The 16,640-nt window shown below is 48.9% G+C and overlaps 1 protein-coding gene across 1 annotated transcript; it reads left to right on the top strand.

The window, feature by feature from the left end:
• Nucleotides 1-4,461: 4,461 nt before the first annotated feature.
• Nucleotides 4,462-8,338, top strand: LOC149340385 (toll-like receptor 2). Its single transcript, XM_089551231.1, has one exon. It carries the CDS (start codon nt 4,463-4,465, stop codon nt 6,755-6,757), a length of 2,295 nt encoding a protein of 764 aa, XP_089407357.1. The 5' UTR covers nt 4,462; the 3' UTR covers nt 6,758-8,338.
• The last annotated feature ends 8,302 nt before the right edge of the window (nt 8,339-16,640 follow it).

Here is a 16,640-nt window from a genome sequence, read left to right as displayed (position 1 = left end):
CTCGGTCGACGCTCGCGTGATAGCATTCAAATAACTCTAGACTGTACGTACGCTCGAAATTCCCTTAAGAAATTATCAAATGACTTTCTTTAGAAAGTCTGGTGACTTTTGACATTAGGATCATATGCCTTGCTCATGACTTTCTGGTGATTTTCCTAATCAATTCCTAATGGCTTTCAGAAACGAATTGGCCACCGTGGTTCTAGTATGTTCTTACTGTATGCTTTTCTGATGATTTGTTCTTAATTCTCTCATGTCCTACCGGCTGTTGCAAAACCCGATCAAAATATGGGGATCAGTATCGAAAAATAAGAGGCAAAATAGAAAAATTGCAGCAGAAACAAAAAATCTACCGGCCTACACGGGGATTCGAAGCACTTAACTCCCACACCGTAGCTTACCACGCTAACCACTACACCACGCCACTTCTTTTTCGTCTTTATTGCAACACCACGCCACCTAACGTTGACTAGTCAACTTATGTGGCGTGATATGTGCGGCCCCAGTTGTTTCCTATTCGTTCCATTTCGTGTAAATCTACCACCAGCATCTACATGCTCGCACGGGAATACGACGTTGTTCAGAAGGTTCCGTCAGGTCTGTTGGGAGTGCCAATGTATTCCGAGCATTAAAGTATACAGCGCATTGTTCGTATCAAGTCGCTTGGTAAACTACAAGTCTCAGAACGACAGCGGTCCGTTTTACTGTCTTCGCGCTCCTAATCCTTGCTACAGACCACAGCGTTGTGCAGAACTGCGCTACGGGGCATAAATTACTGGAATATTGCGCTAGATAGCTTCAAAAACCTGCGATCATGGTAGCGGCACACATCTTTCCAATCCAGCTAAACGTTTGAATAATGTAACAGGTATGATGAGGTGTCTGAAGATCGGGAGACTGCGCTGTCTTCTTTTTTATCTTGTACACTGTTACATCGCATGCTTGTCCCTTGGGTGTTTTTTTTCTTGATGCGTTCCTTTCTGCACTGTTCGGAGTTGTATTGAAAACAGCGCGCGCGATTGAGCGAGCCTTTCATATTACGATGTTCGCTGCTGTATCACAGTGTCTTCGAGCCTATATTTCGCTCTTTGCGGACGAAAAAAAAGTTTTTCCTTTCACTCTTGCTGGTAGCACGTTTTTTAGTCACTCATATTAACGCCGCCGCGCGATACGTTCATCGCATTGGATAACTATAGAGGTAAAAACCACTCATCCGGACACTAAAGAACAAAAGAACATGAATTTTCCGTGTAATGTTTCAAAAGCTGACGACAAGCATAATGTTTTTTTTTTTTCAAGACAGCCTTCCCTGGCCAGTAACCAACCTCTCTCTTGCAATGGCACGAGAGAAATTCGTGTGAAATAAGATCTGAATCGGTTGTGGTACATTTCTGCGTGGGGGTTATCGGCGAGAGAAGTCACTTGAGTGTCTGATGGCCAATGAAATAAGCAAATCTTCTGTATTAACGCAAAAGAGGCTCTGCTGAGTTTTTGTGGTTGAAAGACATGAATACCTGACTTCGTGGTGACCTCTCTAATGTGTCACAAGGAATGCAAGAGCATGCGCACAGCTGAGTCGATGGATCAGCCGACGGAAACCGAGTCAGGGATCGGACTAACCGCGTGATTCGTGTCAATGAATTTGGGACTGCAACGAGGCAGTTTCGCTGGAAATTCAAGGACAACCCGATCGGCCGCGTGTCTGAACCTTTCACGTATCCACCAGATTTCATCATCATCATCATCATCATCATCATCATCCTGGCTACGCCCTCTGCAGGGCAAAATATCACAACAGTTAACCATCTCCTTTGGCAGTCGCGGTCACCCTGTCCCCGCGAACTTCCTAAACTCCTCCGCGCACCTAACTTCCACCCTCTGCCACGCTTGCCTTCTCATGGAATCCACTCCGTTACCGTTAAGGACCAGGGGTTATCTTGCCTTCGCATTATATGCCGTGCCCAAGGCCACTTCTTCCTCTTGATATCGACTACGATGTCATTAACCCGCGTTTGCTCCCTCACCCACTCCGCCCGCTTCCGATCTCATAACGTTACACCTATCATTTTTCTCTCCATAGCTCGCTGCGATGTCCTTAATTTAAGCTGAATCCTCTTTGTTAGCCTCCACGTTTCTGCTCCATAGGTGGGTACCGGCAAGATGCAGCTGTTGATACTTTTCTCTTGAGGGATAATGGTAGATTGCCATTCATGATCTGAGAGAACCTGCCATATGCTCTCCACCCCATTGTTATTCTTCCAATTATTTCCCTCTCATGATCCGGGTTTAACCAAGCTAAACCATCGCTAATTTTTTACATTTCAATCTTAAGGCTTTAACATACTTAAAGGGACACTGAGGAGAAATTGAAGTTGGCTTGTATCGACAGAATACCAGCTCCTGATTACAAAAACGCCACTCATACTGACAACAAAGCTCTTGTAACGTAGAAAAGAGCAAGAACCAAAATACAGGTATCGCCGCCACAGGCCAAACTCGCAAGTACAAGCGTGATGAGATCATAGAACAAAACAGTGTGGCTAGAACGAATGGTTCTAGCAACACCAGGAACCGAGAAACCATGCATCACTGAGGCGCAGCCAATGCATGCGCAAATCTCCTTGACGTCGCCAGATGGCGCCACGTGCCCGGCTGCTACGCGCGCTCCTGAAGCATCGGGAAAAATCAGCGCCTGTTTTCCGGCGGTAGCCGGGCTCCCGGTATTCCGCTAGCGGTAACAAGGTACACGGTATGCTAAAGGTGTCTATTTGCGAGAACTTCGTTGACGACTTCGAGAACGAGATCCATCGTAACGCTGGCAAAACGCCAGTTCAAACGTAATCGAAGCGACTGTAGCGACGGCCGCAATAGCCGATAGATGCCTTCAACGTGCGGCCGGCGGTAGCTTTCTTTTCGGCTGCTGCTAGGCCGCACTGCTGGCTGCCAGAAATCACGGAGTCTGCGTTACGTCATGTGCACGTCATGTTTCACGTCCCTTAGTCCTCTGTCGTCATAGACGAATCCCAAGTTTGAATCAGAGCGGCGGGAAAAACTTTTTCAACTTCGAATCCAAATTTCTTAGAAATAAATGCATCTTTCGCTGCCGGCCAAGTGGCAACAAAGCCATGACATGCCGAACTATCGGATTTTACTATAAAAAAAAAATATTAATAGTGCTCTCCTCTGTGTCCCTTTAAAGGGGCTACACGTGCGCAAGCGTGTGTTTTGAGAGATTGGCTCCTGGTTTCCATGGGAACTGGTTGCCATGGGAAAGGCGCATGCGCAGATGTAGCTTGCGCCCGACACGGCGAAATACTCCGCAGATAGCGTAGTAACGCTGTTGCTTCAAAAAAGGCCCCGTGAATGGTTCGCCATGGAGAAAGGGGAAGCTAATCGCAATTTCGAAATTGCACAAGCTGATACGGCTATTCATAATGACAGGCTGCAGGTATCCGCAGATCGGCACATGCTATGTTGGAACAAAACCTTCAACACGCATTTAGTGGTTAGACTACCCATTCGCGTTCAGAGCACTAGTGGCTGTAAACTTCACCAGCGGATGCATCAAAACTTTTGCCGTCTCAGTTTAAAACGGCCGCTCCTGTCACCACATGGCGTATTTGTACAGCAGGAATAAAATCCCTAAAACACCTTCAAAATCTGTCTTTGTTAAAATCTTTTTGCGTGGCAGGCATGAAAGCGCGCTTGATTACCTTAACGGATGCCTGAGTGATTCTCAAGAAAATGATGTGTCTGCTATGGCACACATTTAAAGGAAATCGCTACCGACTGCATAGAAAATTCTAGTCCCAGCAAAGTAAAGAAAATCCGCAAAATAAATCTTCTTGATTGTGCATGAAGTGTTGCATTTAAAACCAAACTAAAAAGGTTGAAACAAACACGTGTCTGCTGAAACACGATGCAAGCTACCCTGCGTCAGGCTTTTGGAATTTCAAAGCGTCACTATACTACGAGCACACACTGCTGAGCTTCATTAGGAATGCTCCGCAGATATTTTGAAGACACTTCCCTCTCCTACTTGGACCGTTATTAGGGCCGACAGTGCAATATAAATAATCGAAAGCAAGCGCCCTACTTTCATGTATAATTAGAAAGTTAAGTATAAAAAAAATTTGACCACCTTACCAATTAATCTGATTCATTTGCTGTCTGTTGTCCACCAAGGTTCGTATTATTATTCCGCAGAAGTCAGCTTTAGACTTCTAAAAGGCTCTTTTATAAAATCTTGGTGGCCTTTCCTGAAGTGCCAGTGATACTGCGTACGCCTAATGCTATGCTTAAGCGCAAGTTTCCCAATGAGAACTATATGCGGCAAAATAGATAGTAATGCTGACAGCATTCTGTCACAGCTCATTGTATAAGCAGTTAAAGGGAACCTAGTGAGAAAATGAGCTCCGGTAGTGATTTGCTCAACGGCCACATTCTGTTCTTTCAGACGGAGATGTGCACGAAAACTGGCGCTTTACTTCTGTGGGCTGTGACAACAGCCTGTGGCCTCAGCACGTCACTCAACTGCACCCACATCGCTCCTTACGCAACGCTGCTGCAGCCCTTAAAGCGCTGCAAAGTGACTGTTGAAAACGGATACGTCCACGCTGTTTGTACCATTGTTGTTGGGCTGGGACCTCCGGAAACTTCCATTCTTGCCGACCTGGAAACGCTGACTATGGAACAGCTGCTAGTGTCCGACGAACCTGTGCACAACAAAACTCCTCGGGGTAGTATCGTCTGCATGTCACTCCGATCCGTCAAGATTCGAAAATGGGACAAGTTTCCGCTAGCAAACGATAAGCAGTACGACCGATTCCTTACATACGAGAACTCCACTATTGACCCCTACATCACTTACTACCTGTTCGCGCAAATTCGCCAGATGACAGTTAAAAGCACGTTCGGCAAGCCTCCGCAAGCCGCTGTCGCCGTCTGCAACGGGCCTCTAGCAGACGGAAGCTGTAACTTTGACGTCTACGGCTTCGTCGACCGTTATAGCTACAACTTTACCTCTAAAGACAAGATTATGGATTCATTCTATAAGTTCTGGAATATTTCCACCGTCACTATCGAGGCTGTGAACGTCACGTTCAAATACAGTTTCAAGGATGTCCCAGTGTATCAGCTTGCTTGGGCCTCCGTTGCTCCTATAAAGCATTTTTCATTCTATAAATGCAACTTTCGCAGCATCGGAGTTTGGAATGTACCGAAACGCTCGTTGCAAATCGAGCGCCTCGAGTTTTTCCACACCCCCATTGACGAGATCCACCCACTTGCGTTCCTCAAACTGAACAAAGGTTTCAAGTATGCCTCCCTTATCGGCACAAAATTACTCGAAATTCCAGAAGCAATCTTTTTCCTAGACCACCTAGATACTCTCGACATGTCCGATACCATTGTTCCACCTGACATCGAATTCCAGTACTGCCCAGGGAATTGTCAACGGAACAGCAGCGTTCAGCGGCTAATTTTGAGTGGAACCAACCTCAGCTCGTTACCCAATCGCGCCTTCTGCGGATTTCCGTTGCTTACGAGACTTGCGCTAGACAACTGTCAGGTAACTAACATCTATGGGTCTCCATTTGAATGCCTAGAAATCCTCGAGAACCTCTCCATGGCTGGCAACAAGATTAGGCATTTTGACGGCGAAAACGTGAAAGGACTTAGAAAACTTATTTTTTTGAACCTCAGTGAAAACCAGATCGCGCACTTCGAAGGCCCGCAAGTATTCTCCTCTTTGAACTCTTTGACTCGGCTCATACTGTCTCAGAACGAGATTAAAGAACTACATCTTGATGCAATGGAGTATGCGCCTCTCGAGGAACTAAATCTTGCGAACAATAGAATATCAAAGTGGAAGAGACCTTTATTTACTCGCATGCGTAAACTGAAGACCTTGCTATTAGAGCACAACGCGCTATCCACAATAAGCGAAGATATGTTGCGTGACATCGACAACGTTAGCTACGTGAACCTCAGCTGGAATCCCTGGGACTGCTCAAGCTGCCCGCTGAAGAACCTTCGTTCCTTGCTGCACAAGCACCCTGCTCAGTGTACCGACTGCTTTGTCTGCAAACAACCTCAGGAGCACGAGGGAAGACACGTTCTCAAGGTGCCCTGGAATGAGGACGGCTGCACCCCGGCCGACTACTACAGAATCTACGGTGTTCCTGCGCTCCTCTCTATCATGGTCGCCTGCTTGGTTGGCTACGCCATATACACTAACCGCTGGTACTGGATGTACAGACTGCTGTACCTCAAAGTAGCCATTAAAGCATATCGAAGACAGACGCACACAGGACACTTTCTGTGGGACGGCTTCCTCTCGTACCACGCCTCAGACGCCGGGTGGGTGCGAGACGTGCTGCTTCCAAAGCTCGAAGCTTCCATGAAGTTTCGGCTCTGCGTGGCCGACAGGGACTTCATTCCGGGCCTCCCGATCACCGAGAACATCTGCCGGGCCATAACGCAGAGCCGCGTCTCACTGTTCTTGCTGAGCCAGGAGTTCTGCCGCAGTCGGTGGTGCATGTTCGAGCTGAGCCTGGCGCAGCATCGGCTGTTTGAGAACTACCGCAACGATGGCATGGTGTTCATAAAGAAGAGCGACTTACAAGAGTCTGAGATGAGCTCCATGCTGGCGTCCCTCATCAAGTCCCGCACATACGTTCAGCTACCGCCCGACGGCTCGAGCGAAGCCCTGAACAACATCTTCTGGCTTCAGGTCCGGGCTGCTCTGCAACAGTAGCCATGAGGCTCTAAATTTTTCTACTTCCATGTATTGCGTTCTCATGAGGTTATAGCCCGTTGCTGGTGGTACTAGTCTTTTAATACACTACCGGTGCAGCAGTAGCGATGTTCTCGATAAATGTCAGACACTGTCACCGTTTGCCTCAGAGTCGGCACACCGGTTGACGCTCGATCGCTTCGTAGAGGCCCTACATAGAGTCCAACCCTGGTATCATTTAATAACGGCTTAGTAAAATTATAGCATATATGCTAGCGTATACTCTTTACGGGTTACGCTGTGGCTTCCAGTTTATCGCCGGCTATGGAATATTTGCTGTACCCTCCACCCATGCTGTATGTCAGGAGTAATTCACAGCTGAAGCCACAGCCTTCGTCCTGCCGTAGAAAACGCACTCTCGTAGAAAACGCATTGAGATGTTCAACACACTTTTCTATTTGTTATTACAGGCCAGTCTGTATATCCCATCATATTGGGCTGTCTGATACCAAATTTTGTATGGATAGACAAAGCTTCGTGCAGTTCAAAATGTTCCAGTAGCTACTACAAGACCCTAATAATTATTCATATAACCAGTGAAATCAATGTTGACATCAGTTACAATGCACGCCTAAGATTTAGAAAGTAAGATTGGTTTAACTGATGATTCTATGAGACAAGCAATATGCACAGATGATGCGTTAGCATAGTACTCAAGCAGGAATTATTACTTTACTATGGAAAAAATCTCTTAGTCGCACACTCAAAGGCGCATTCATTTAAGGCACCCTCAGTGTACAGTCGTGCTAACAGGAATAATAGAATTTTTGTCGCAGGCAGTTTAGTTTAATTGGGCACGTCAGGCCCAATGGTTCGCTCTACAGAAACGGGGATTGCATTTTTAACCAGTCAGTTGTCAGAAGCGGCAGGACAACTGCTCTAATATACCGAGATTTTTTGAGAAATTCGAAAGTTTAGATGCCTTAAAACTCTTCGCATCAGCCTAAACTTATCACAAACGCCTCAGAAAGCAGTAGAAAGCCGAATTAACCCGTATGGCTACTCGGACGCGTTGCCTTTCAATTTTGATACCGGCAAGTCAGGATACTTCGATACACGCCGCCTACACCAATTTAAGGCAAGGGAGAGTGGTAAGCTGACTCTGGAGTCAGAGCAACCAAGGTATCACGGAGTTTCTGTTTCTGATGAACGAGAGCGGTACAAGGCTAATAAAAAGTTAACGATATTGCTTCTTTTGAGCTGTTTCGCGGTGGTCTGCTATTTGAGCATCACCTGCCCCCCATCCTCCCTCCCCCCCCCCCCCCCTCAAAAAAAAAAGAAAGAAAAAAAGAAAGCAATTTAGTTCCCAAAAAAAGAGATGCTGAGATTCTTGGCGCTCAGCCAAACGCGGGAAGGACTTGGGCATTGAACCCTTGTTCATTTGCTCACTCCTTTCCTCGAAGTGTGCTCTTTATGTCAATAATGCGGGTCTTGGGAATGCTTTTTGAAACGTCAGGGGCCTTACCGAGGGCATGAGATGAGGTGCTTGTGAAAGCTCATGCTCCCTTCGATTCAGTTGATTCATATGATTAATTTACATGCAAAGGCACTGTTAGGAGAAGGTAAGTGACGCCAACCAAGTAAAATACAGGAAAAACACGACGTTTCGGGACCGGCTCGGCCCCTTCTTCACGGTGTGACTACGGGCGAGCGCAGCTTGGCTTTTTAAGCCCCTGCGTGAAGGACCTCCGGGTCAATGGCCGCAGCCCATGGACGTAGGATGAGGGGAGAGTCCCCAGGGAACGATTGGGGACTCTCCCCTCATCCTACGTCCATGGGCTGCGGCCATTGACCCGGAGGTCCTTCACGCAGGGGCTTAAAAAGCCAAGCTGCGCTCGCCCGTAGTCACACCGTGAAGAAGGGGCCGATCCGGTCCCGAAACGTCGTGTTTTTCCTGTATTTTACTTGGTTGGCGTCACTTACCTTCTTCTAACATTAAATTTCCCAACCAGACAGACTTCTGTCGAATGTTTTCTTTAAAGGCACTGTTGTTAAAGATGTGTGCATCGGCGTATGCTTCATTTGTTTATTTGTTGAACCGATGGACGACAAGGCTTGTCACGATGAACCGGGGGAAAGGCCGTTGTCCCACTTTTCCGACACCAGTTACGGACATTTTTCCTTCTTCACATGTGAGAATTATGGAAGTTGTGGGATATACAGATATCCTTCAACGCCCCCGCGCCGAGTCACGAGATCGGCGCGCGCGCCGCCGGGTATGGAGAGAGGAGGCATCCGGCCACTCTCCTCGTTCCCAACTCGGACGTGACGTCACGGCTACGTACTGGCCCCGTAGGGAAGGGATATGCCGTTACTTGAGTGCAACCGATTGCCCCGAGGAGGGGAGGGGGGGGGGGAGGGGGGCAATGTCGTAGGTGTTAATGTCCCCACAAAGTTTACGTTGTGTTCTGGTGTATCTTTCAGTCTGTTGTACGAGCTTTCTTGTGTTCATTGTTGTCATTTTGTCACCAATCACTGTATATATATATTGCACGTGCAATGCAATGTATTGAAATTATGTTTTTGGTTTGTGCTGCAGTACTAGCCTCTCATCATATTCGTAACGTGCTCCTTTGGTTTACGACCTCCGATAAATTCTCTTGACTTCCAAACACATTTTTAGATATGGATTCGTACTTTTTGTGTTATGAATGTACATGTTTCATGCGCACTGTGTACATAGCCATCACTTCTTGCCCTTGCAAGAGTACGCAGTCATTGACCTCCTTCTTTGTATGTGTGTTAGAGAAACGGCGAGGGTAATTCTTTCAAAGGAGCGCCATGTTACTTTTGTAAAGCTGTTCTAAAGCCAGACATTTGACAATTTCATGGTAAACTTTTTTCTATACTCCGCAGAGTTGGGCTGGATATACCCATGTGTGTTATTCGCATCTATAATAAATGAGTTCTTGGACTGTGGCATTCACGACGGCTCTTTCTTGAATCATATTTTTTGAGCTGCTGCCCTATTTTTAAGCTGTGACGGCTTAACTGCGAAAAATAGCAGCAGATAAATGAAGCTGTCGTGTCCGGTCGCTGTGTTGAATGCAGCGAAAGACGCACACGGTACTTTAAGACTTCGTTTATTTAAAGCCGATGAGGGTGCGACCAGCGTCGACCGAGGCAGGAGCCGAACTGGCCGCCCGAAGAAAGGAGGGAGCGGAGAAGCGTCCACGGGAGGGAGTGGCTTCCCAAAACAGGAGGAGGATGCGAGTGGTCGTTAGGAGGAGGATGCGAGTGGTCGTTAGGAGGAGGATGCGAGTGGTCGTTAGGAGGAGGATGCGGGGGCGCACACACACAAAAGCAATAAGGGGACACAACACTTCCTTCCCCCTTAGAAAGTTGCATGGTATCGTGCAGGGGGTCGGCGCTCACGCGTGGAGGCGCGCTGGCTTTGTGCGCTCGGGGGAGAAACACTTGTAGGCTGGCTGTTGTTCGCTGTGTCTCCTAGGTCTGTCCTGGGCGAAGTCTCTTCTTCCGGGAAGAGGTGCCAGGCTATGTGGGAAGATGGTGCACGTGTTCTCTCCGCTGGCGGACAGCTCTCAGACGGCGTCGTAAATCTACGCAGCTGGTTGAGATGTCGGCGTGCTACTGTGCCATGTATGTTGACGAGCCAAGAGCGCAGGCCTATGCGTCTGACAATTGTAGCTTCCTCCCAGCGTGGCTTTTTCAGAAACTGTCGGGCGAGGACGCGCTGCCCCTCATTAAGCGTGCCGCAGCGCGGAATTGCTTTTTCTTCCCGGAACGTCTCTGCCTTTGGCTCGGGGAGGATGGCTGTGAGCTGGGTTCGCATTTCACGCTCGAACATCATTTTCGAGGGGGTCTCGCCTGTTGTGCTCTGAACCGTCGTGTGCTGCTTGAAGAGAAAGCGCGCAAGGCGGCGCTGCAGCGAGCCTGTCTGATCTCTTTCAAGGGCGCGTTTTAGCTCGGCTACGTAGCGCTCGGCTTGTCCGTTTGTCGCTGGGTGGTAGGGGGCCGATGTAACTGATGAGATCCCGTTGTCGCGATAAAACTTGAGGATCTCCGCAGACACAAACGGTGTTCCGTTGTCCGACACTACCTTGCGCGGCAGGCCGAACGCTGCAAATAGTGATCGGAGGTTGTCAATGACTGCTGCCGAAGTCGTCTGTCCCATTTGCCTTATCTCAAGCCACTTTGTGTAGGCATCTACGACCACAAGGAAAGTGCAGCCCTCAATTGGTCCTGCAAAATCAATGTGCAGTGTGTGCCATGGTGTGTCTGGCTTTTCCCATTCTGGGACAGGAGCTTTCGGCGGGGCGCTCCGGCTGCTCTGGCAAGGCTTGCATTCTCGCACCACTGTTTCGATGTCGTTGTCAATGCCAGGCCACCACATGTAGCTTCTGGCACACTTTTTCATTGCAACGATGCCCCGATGTCCGGCGTGGATGAGAGACATAGCTTGTGCGCGTAGTTCTCTCGGCATCACAACTCGGGATCCAAATATGATGCAGCCGCGATGGGTGCTCAACTCTGTAGCTCGCCTGCGGTAAGCGTCGAAGTTGTCCCCTTTGAGTTTATGCACGTTGCCTTGTTGAACAGCTGTGTAAACTAGCCGGAGAGCTGCGCACTTCTGCGTAGATGCTGCAACTGTGCCTGCTGTAAGCGGAGGTTCTGGCAGTGCTTCGAACATCAGAACGTCTCCTGGTGGAAATGGTTCGTCAACAGTTGCGTCTAGTGGCAGACGGCTTAGCGCATCGGCGTTTTGATGTTTACTCCCATTGCGGTAGACCAGAGCGTAGTCGTACGCTGAGAGTTTGATGCACCAACGTGTCATTCGCGGAGACAAAGTTGGTGGCATAGGCCTTTGTGGTCCCAGAATGCCCAATAGCGGTCGGTGATCGGTTATAAAGGTCACCTTCCGGCCGGAAATGTACTGGTGAAAATGTGTCGCCGCGTAGACGATGGCTAGCCCTTCTTTGTCAAGTTGCGCGTAGTTGCGTTCTGCTTGCGACAACGTACGTGAGGCGAAGGCGATGGGAGCTTCCCTTCCTTGCTCGTCAGTTTGCGATAGAACCGCGCCGACTCCGTACGGTGATGCGTCGCAAGCCAAAAGCAGAGGCTTCCTTTCGTCGTAGTGGCGGAGGACTGTACATCTTCGAATCAGGTCTTTCAGGGCATCGAATGACTGCTGATGGCGTGGCGACCATGTCCATGTCACATCTTTCCGAAGGAGTTGGTATAAGTCGTTGGCCACGGTAGCTCTTTGTTCCAAGAACCGGTCGTAGAACGTCAAGAGTCCGAGAAAAGCCTGTAGCTCCTGCTTGTTTGTTGGAGCTCGTGCTTCAGTGATCGCTCGCACTTTGTCCTCGGTAGGGTGAATGCCTTCCGCATCAATTCGGTGTCCCAGAAATTGCACCTCTGGCACCGCAAAACAGCACTTCGATTTGCTTATGCACAAATTAGCGTTTGCTATCCTTTCGAGAACGAGCTCTAGGCGCACTGCATGCTCTTCAGTGGAAGTGCCACTGATGATGACATCGTCAAGGTAGACACAAACTCCTGGGATGCCCTGAAGCACTGTCTCCATGAATTTTTGAAATATGGCCGGGGCTGCAGCTACGCCAAAAGGCAGTCGCTTGACTTTGTACAAGCCTTTCAGTGTGTTAATTGCTAATAATTCAGCAGTTGACTCGCTCACCTTCAGCTGCTGATACGCCTGGGTGAGGTCCAATGTGCTGAAGACTCTTGCGCCACGTAGTACACTGAATACTTCTTCAGGTGTCGGTAGCGGGTAAGAGGACGCTTTAGTCGCAAGATTGACGGTGCTCCGGTAGTCTCCGCAGAGGCGTATGGTTCCGTTCTTCTTGCGAACTACGACAAGTGGTGTGGCCCATTCTGAATGCTGCGTCGGCTCGAGGACACCTTGCTGCTCCAGTTTGTCCAACTCTTTTTCAACTGAATCTCGGAGAGCAAACGGCACCGGCCTGGCCTTCAGAAATTTGGGTTGCGCGTTGTCCAACAACTCCAGTGTGACCGGGGGCCCTTCGTTTCCTGGAATCTCTTCCGAGAATACTCTTTCGTATTTCTCTTGCAGTTGCTCAACCATGTTCTGGCTCGGCGTCTGGTGTATGCCGCATATCATCACGCCTAGTGGAGAAAACCAGTTTCTCCCTAGAAGGCTTGATCCTGTGCCCTTCACAACAAGCAGAGGTAGCGTATGGGTCTGGCCGTTGTAGTTAACCTGCACGTTGGCAGAGCCCAATAGTGGCAGATTCTGTCCTGACCACGTTCGCAGGTGCGTGTCGTCTTGTTGCAGGGCGGGTGCGTCAGATGGCCATGAAGTTCGGAACGTGTCCTCACTGATCAGAGTACAGGCTGCGCCGGAGTCCACCTCGAACTTAATCAGCTGGTGATGTACGCTTACTTCTGTAAAAATCTTCGGTCGCGTGCCGAGATTCATGGTGTTCAGGTCGTACAACACAGATGGTGTTGCTGATGTTGTTCCATGGAGATCAGATAGCGGCGTATTCTCTGAGGCGTTGACGCTGTGATTAGGCTGGGAAGGTGACTTTATCTTGGCAAGTCTCCGTTTCGTAATGCATGCTCTTTCGATATGCCCTCGCTTGTGGCAAAAATTACACGTGGCTGACTGGAATCGACATCCCTGGGGGTTGTGTTGGTCGTCACACCGCCAGCAGCGTTGTGCCTTTTTGACCGATTTTACAACAACAGAAGGCTTGCGCACCTGGTTGCTTGTCTGGTGTACCGGCTCGGTGTTCCGGCGAATCCCTCTCTGCTGGTGACCGGCGCTCTCCGCTCGAACGGCGATGTCGTAAGCTTTGCTGAATGTGAGGTCCTTCTCAGCGAACAGGCGCTGCTGCAGTGACTCGTCACTCAGTCCGCACACAAATCTGTCGCGTAACATCACGTCCAAGGGAAGCATGGTGGTGTTAGCAGAAGAAGCTGCGTCTCCCTCCTGCCCGGTAGCTGTTGTCGACAGCGTTCCAAAATTGCAGTCGGCAGCGAGCTTCTTGAGCGCGGCTACGTGGGCGCTCACAGTTTCTCCTCCCAGTTGATCTCGTCGTTGGAAGCGAGCCCGGCTGTAGACCTCGGATGGCCTTGGGTCGTAGTGCTTTTGCAGCGCTTTTACGATGTCGTCGTAAGACCCTGCCGCTGGTGTGCTTGGCTGAATAAGGGCGCAGACAGTATCGTAGGTCTGCTCCCCGCACAGCGTCAGCAGGTTGGCCCTCTTCAAGGCTGGGTCTGTGATGTTGTTAGCTTCAAAGTAGAACTGAAGGCGTCCAACCCACGATGACCACGATGAGCCGTTGAACTCTGGTATCTGATTGGGAAACCCTCGCGTAGCCATGGCTTGTCAATAGCGTTGCGTAGCGCGGGTCGAATCCACTTTCTCGTCGCCACTGTCGTGTCCGGTCGCTGTGTTGAATGCAGCGAAAGACGCACACGGTACTTTAAGACTTCGTTTATTTAAAGCCGATGAGGGTGCGACCAGCGTCGACCGAGGCAGGAGCCGAACTGGCCGCCCGAAGAAAGGAGGGAGCGGAGAAGCGTCCACGGGAGGGAGTGGCTTCCCAAAACAGGAGGAGGATGCGAGTGGTCGTTAGGAGGAGGATGCGAGTGGTCGTTAGGAGGAGGATGCGAGTGGTCGTTAGGAGGAGGATGCGGGGGCGCACACACACAAAAGCAATAAGGGGACACAACAGAAGCTCAAGGCTTTCACACCAGTCGTGTGACCAAAACAACCGTTGAGGCATTCCGGCTGTCGTTAAGTGCTTGGAGAAGCGGCCATAAAAGACAATCTCGTGTTGTGCACATAGAACAGTGCGGAAAATGTTTGTCCTGTATATTGAAACTACAATCTCAGTGGTTCTTTTCTGCAATGAGCTGCAAAATATAACAAATGAGAATATTAGAACGAATATAGCTTGGGGTCATGCGCACTTCGAAATCGTGATCTGAAGCATTCATTGTAATAATCATGAGCAGCAGCCTGGCTACGCCCACTGCAGGGCAAAGAACTCCTCCATATACCGCCAGTTAACTCTGTCCTTTGCCAGCTGTGGCCACCCTATCTCCAAAACTTGTTAATATCATTCGCCCACATAACAGCCTGCCGGCCGCGCCCCCTACGGACCATCGGTTATCTTGCCTTCGCCTTACTAGCCCCGCTGAAACCTATTTCTTCATTTTGATTTCGACTAGAATGCCATTAAACCACGTTTGGCCCCTCCGCATTCTGTCCGCTTCCGGTCTCTTAACGTTACACCTGCCATTTTTTTCCATAGCTAGCTGAATCCTTTTCGTCAGCCTCCACATTTCTGCTCCATAGGTGAGGGGAGTACCGGTAAGATACAGATGTTGTATAATATCTGTTGAGCGATATTGGTCAACTGCCACTCATGACCTGAGATAACCTGCCATATGCACTCCGGCCTAATATTCTTCTATCTGGCTCTCTTAATCCAGATCTACGGTCACTACCTGCCCTAAGTAGACGTATTCCCTTACCAATTCCGGCACCTCGCTACCCCTTGTAACTGCTGTTGCTTTCGGAGACTAAGATACATTATTTTGGTTTTCTGCATACACACCGATCTTCTCTGTCTGTCCAACTAATTGATCATGCTTTGCAATTAATCTCCTGAGTGACTTAGAAAGGCATTGCCATCAGCGAATCACAGATTACTAAGATATTCTGCATTAACCCTTGTCCCCAGCTGTTCCCAATCCATGCCCCTGATTACCTCTTGTAAGCAGGCGATCAAGAGCATTTCTGAGATCCTGTCTCCCTGATTGACGCCCGCCCTTAATAAAATTTTTTTGCTGAATCAATGGAGGACTGTGATAACTCTACAGCCGTTCCATATATATATTCAAGTAGTTTTACACGAGATCCTTCTACACCCTTGACTATTTTTACCCATTTTCATGCTAGTTCAAGAGCTCCATAGGAAATCAAAGCGAGAAAAGAGCCTAGTTGGTAATGGATTTCAGTACTTTAATCCGATGAGTATATACAGAAGGAGGACGCACGAAAAATAACACCAACTGCTCGTAGTGTAACAATCAATTGTATCTTTATTTGTCAAAAAAGCATGCATTTTATGCGCAAATGGGAAGGGCCTGCCACCAAAACAAAACCCTGTGCGTGTCAGAGTTCTGTTCCTTTTTTCTTTCACCTTCACCTATTGTCTGCCGCCAGTTCTAAAAACTAATCTGACCAGTGCTCAACACCCTTGACTGTGAGAATACAAATTTCTCGCGTGTTGGAAATCAAATATGCCTGCGGAACTCTTCAGTTATTCCATCTTTTCTGGTTGTGGTTTTATGGGAGTTAGCGTGTCATAGCGGCTCATGCTATAAGGGAGGCCGTATTGCAGGGCTCAGGATAATTTAAACTACCGTGGCCCTTCAACGTGTGCTATCATCGTAAAGTCCACGGGCATCTACATTTCGCCTGCGTCAAAAAGGGATTGCCCCCGCTGGGATTGAAACCGCGTCCTAGGGGCCAGCAGTGGAGTACCATAACCACTTAGCCACCACGGCGGCTTCATATTCATTACATCCATCTAGTCGGTACACGTTTTTTTTTTCTTTACAGTGGCTTCAACTTTTGCACTGGTTTGCAGGAGTTCATCGCTCGTTGATGTCTTGCGATGTTCGCGATTGCTACTTTAACCTGACGATGAGGCAACGGCTAGTTCACCCCTCTCAGCTGCAACGCAGGACAATTTGACGATTAAACTTTTCTTTCTCAGCAAGTCAGAAAAGATTATTTGTTCTCCACCCTGCAAAAACCGCCACCCTTCTGGTTGCTAACGTGGTTAACCCACCGACAGATTGACTTTGCTTTCTTTGTACG

Source organism: Amblyomma mixtum, chromosome 6, assembly GCF_055824585.1.
Source record: "Amblyomma mixtum isolate Tamu chromosome 6, ASM5582458v1, whole genome shotgun sequence".
NCBI lineage: Eukaryota > Metazoa > Arthropoda > Arachnida > Ixodida > Ixodidae > Amblyomma > Amblyomma mixtum.
The sequence above is the reverse complement of the archived record's forward strand: the minus strand, read 5'-3'. Positions and strand labels throughout refer to the sequence as shown.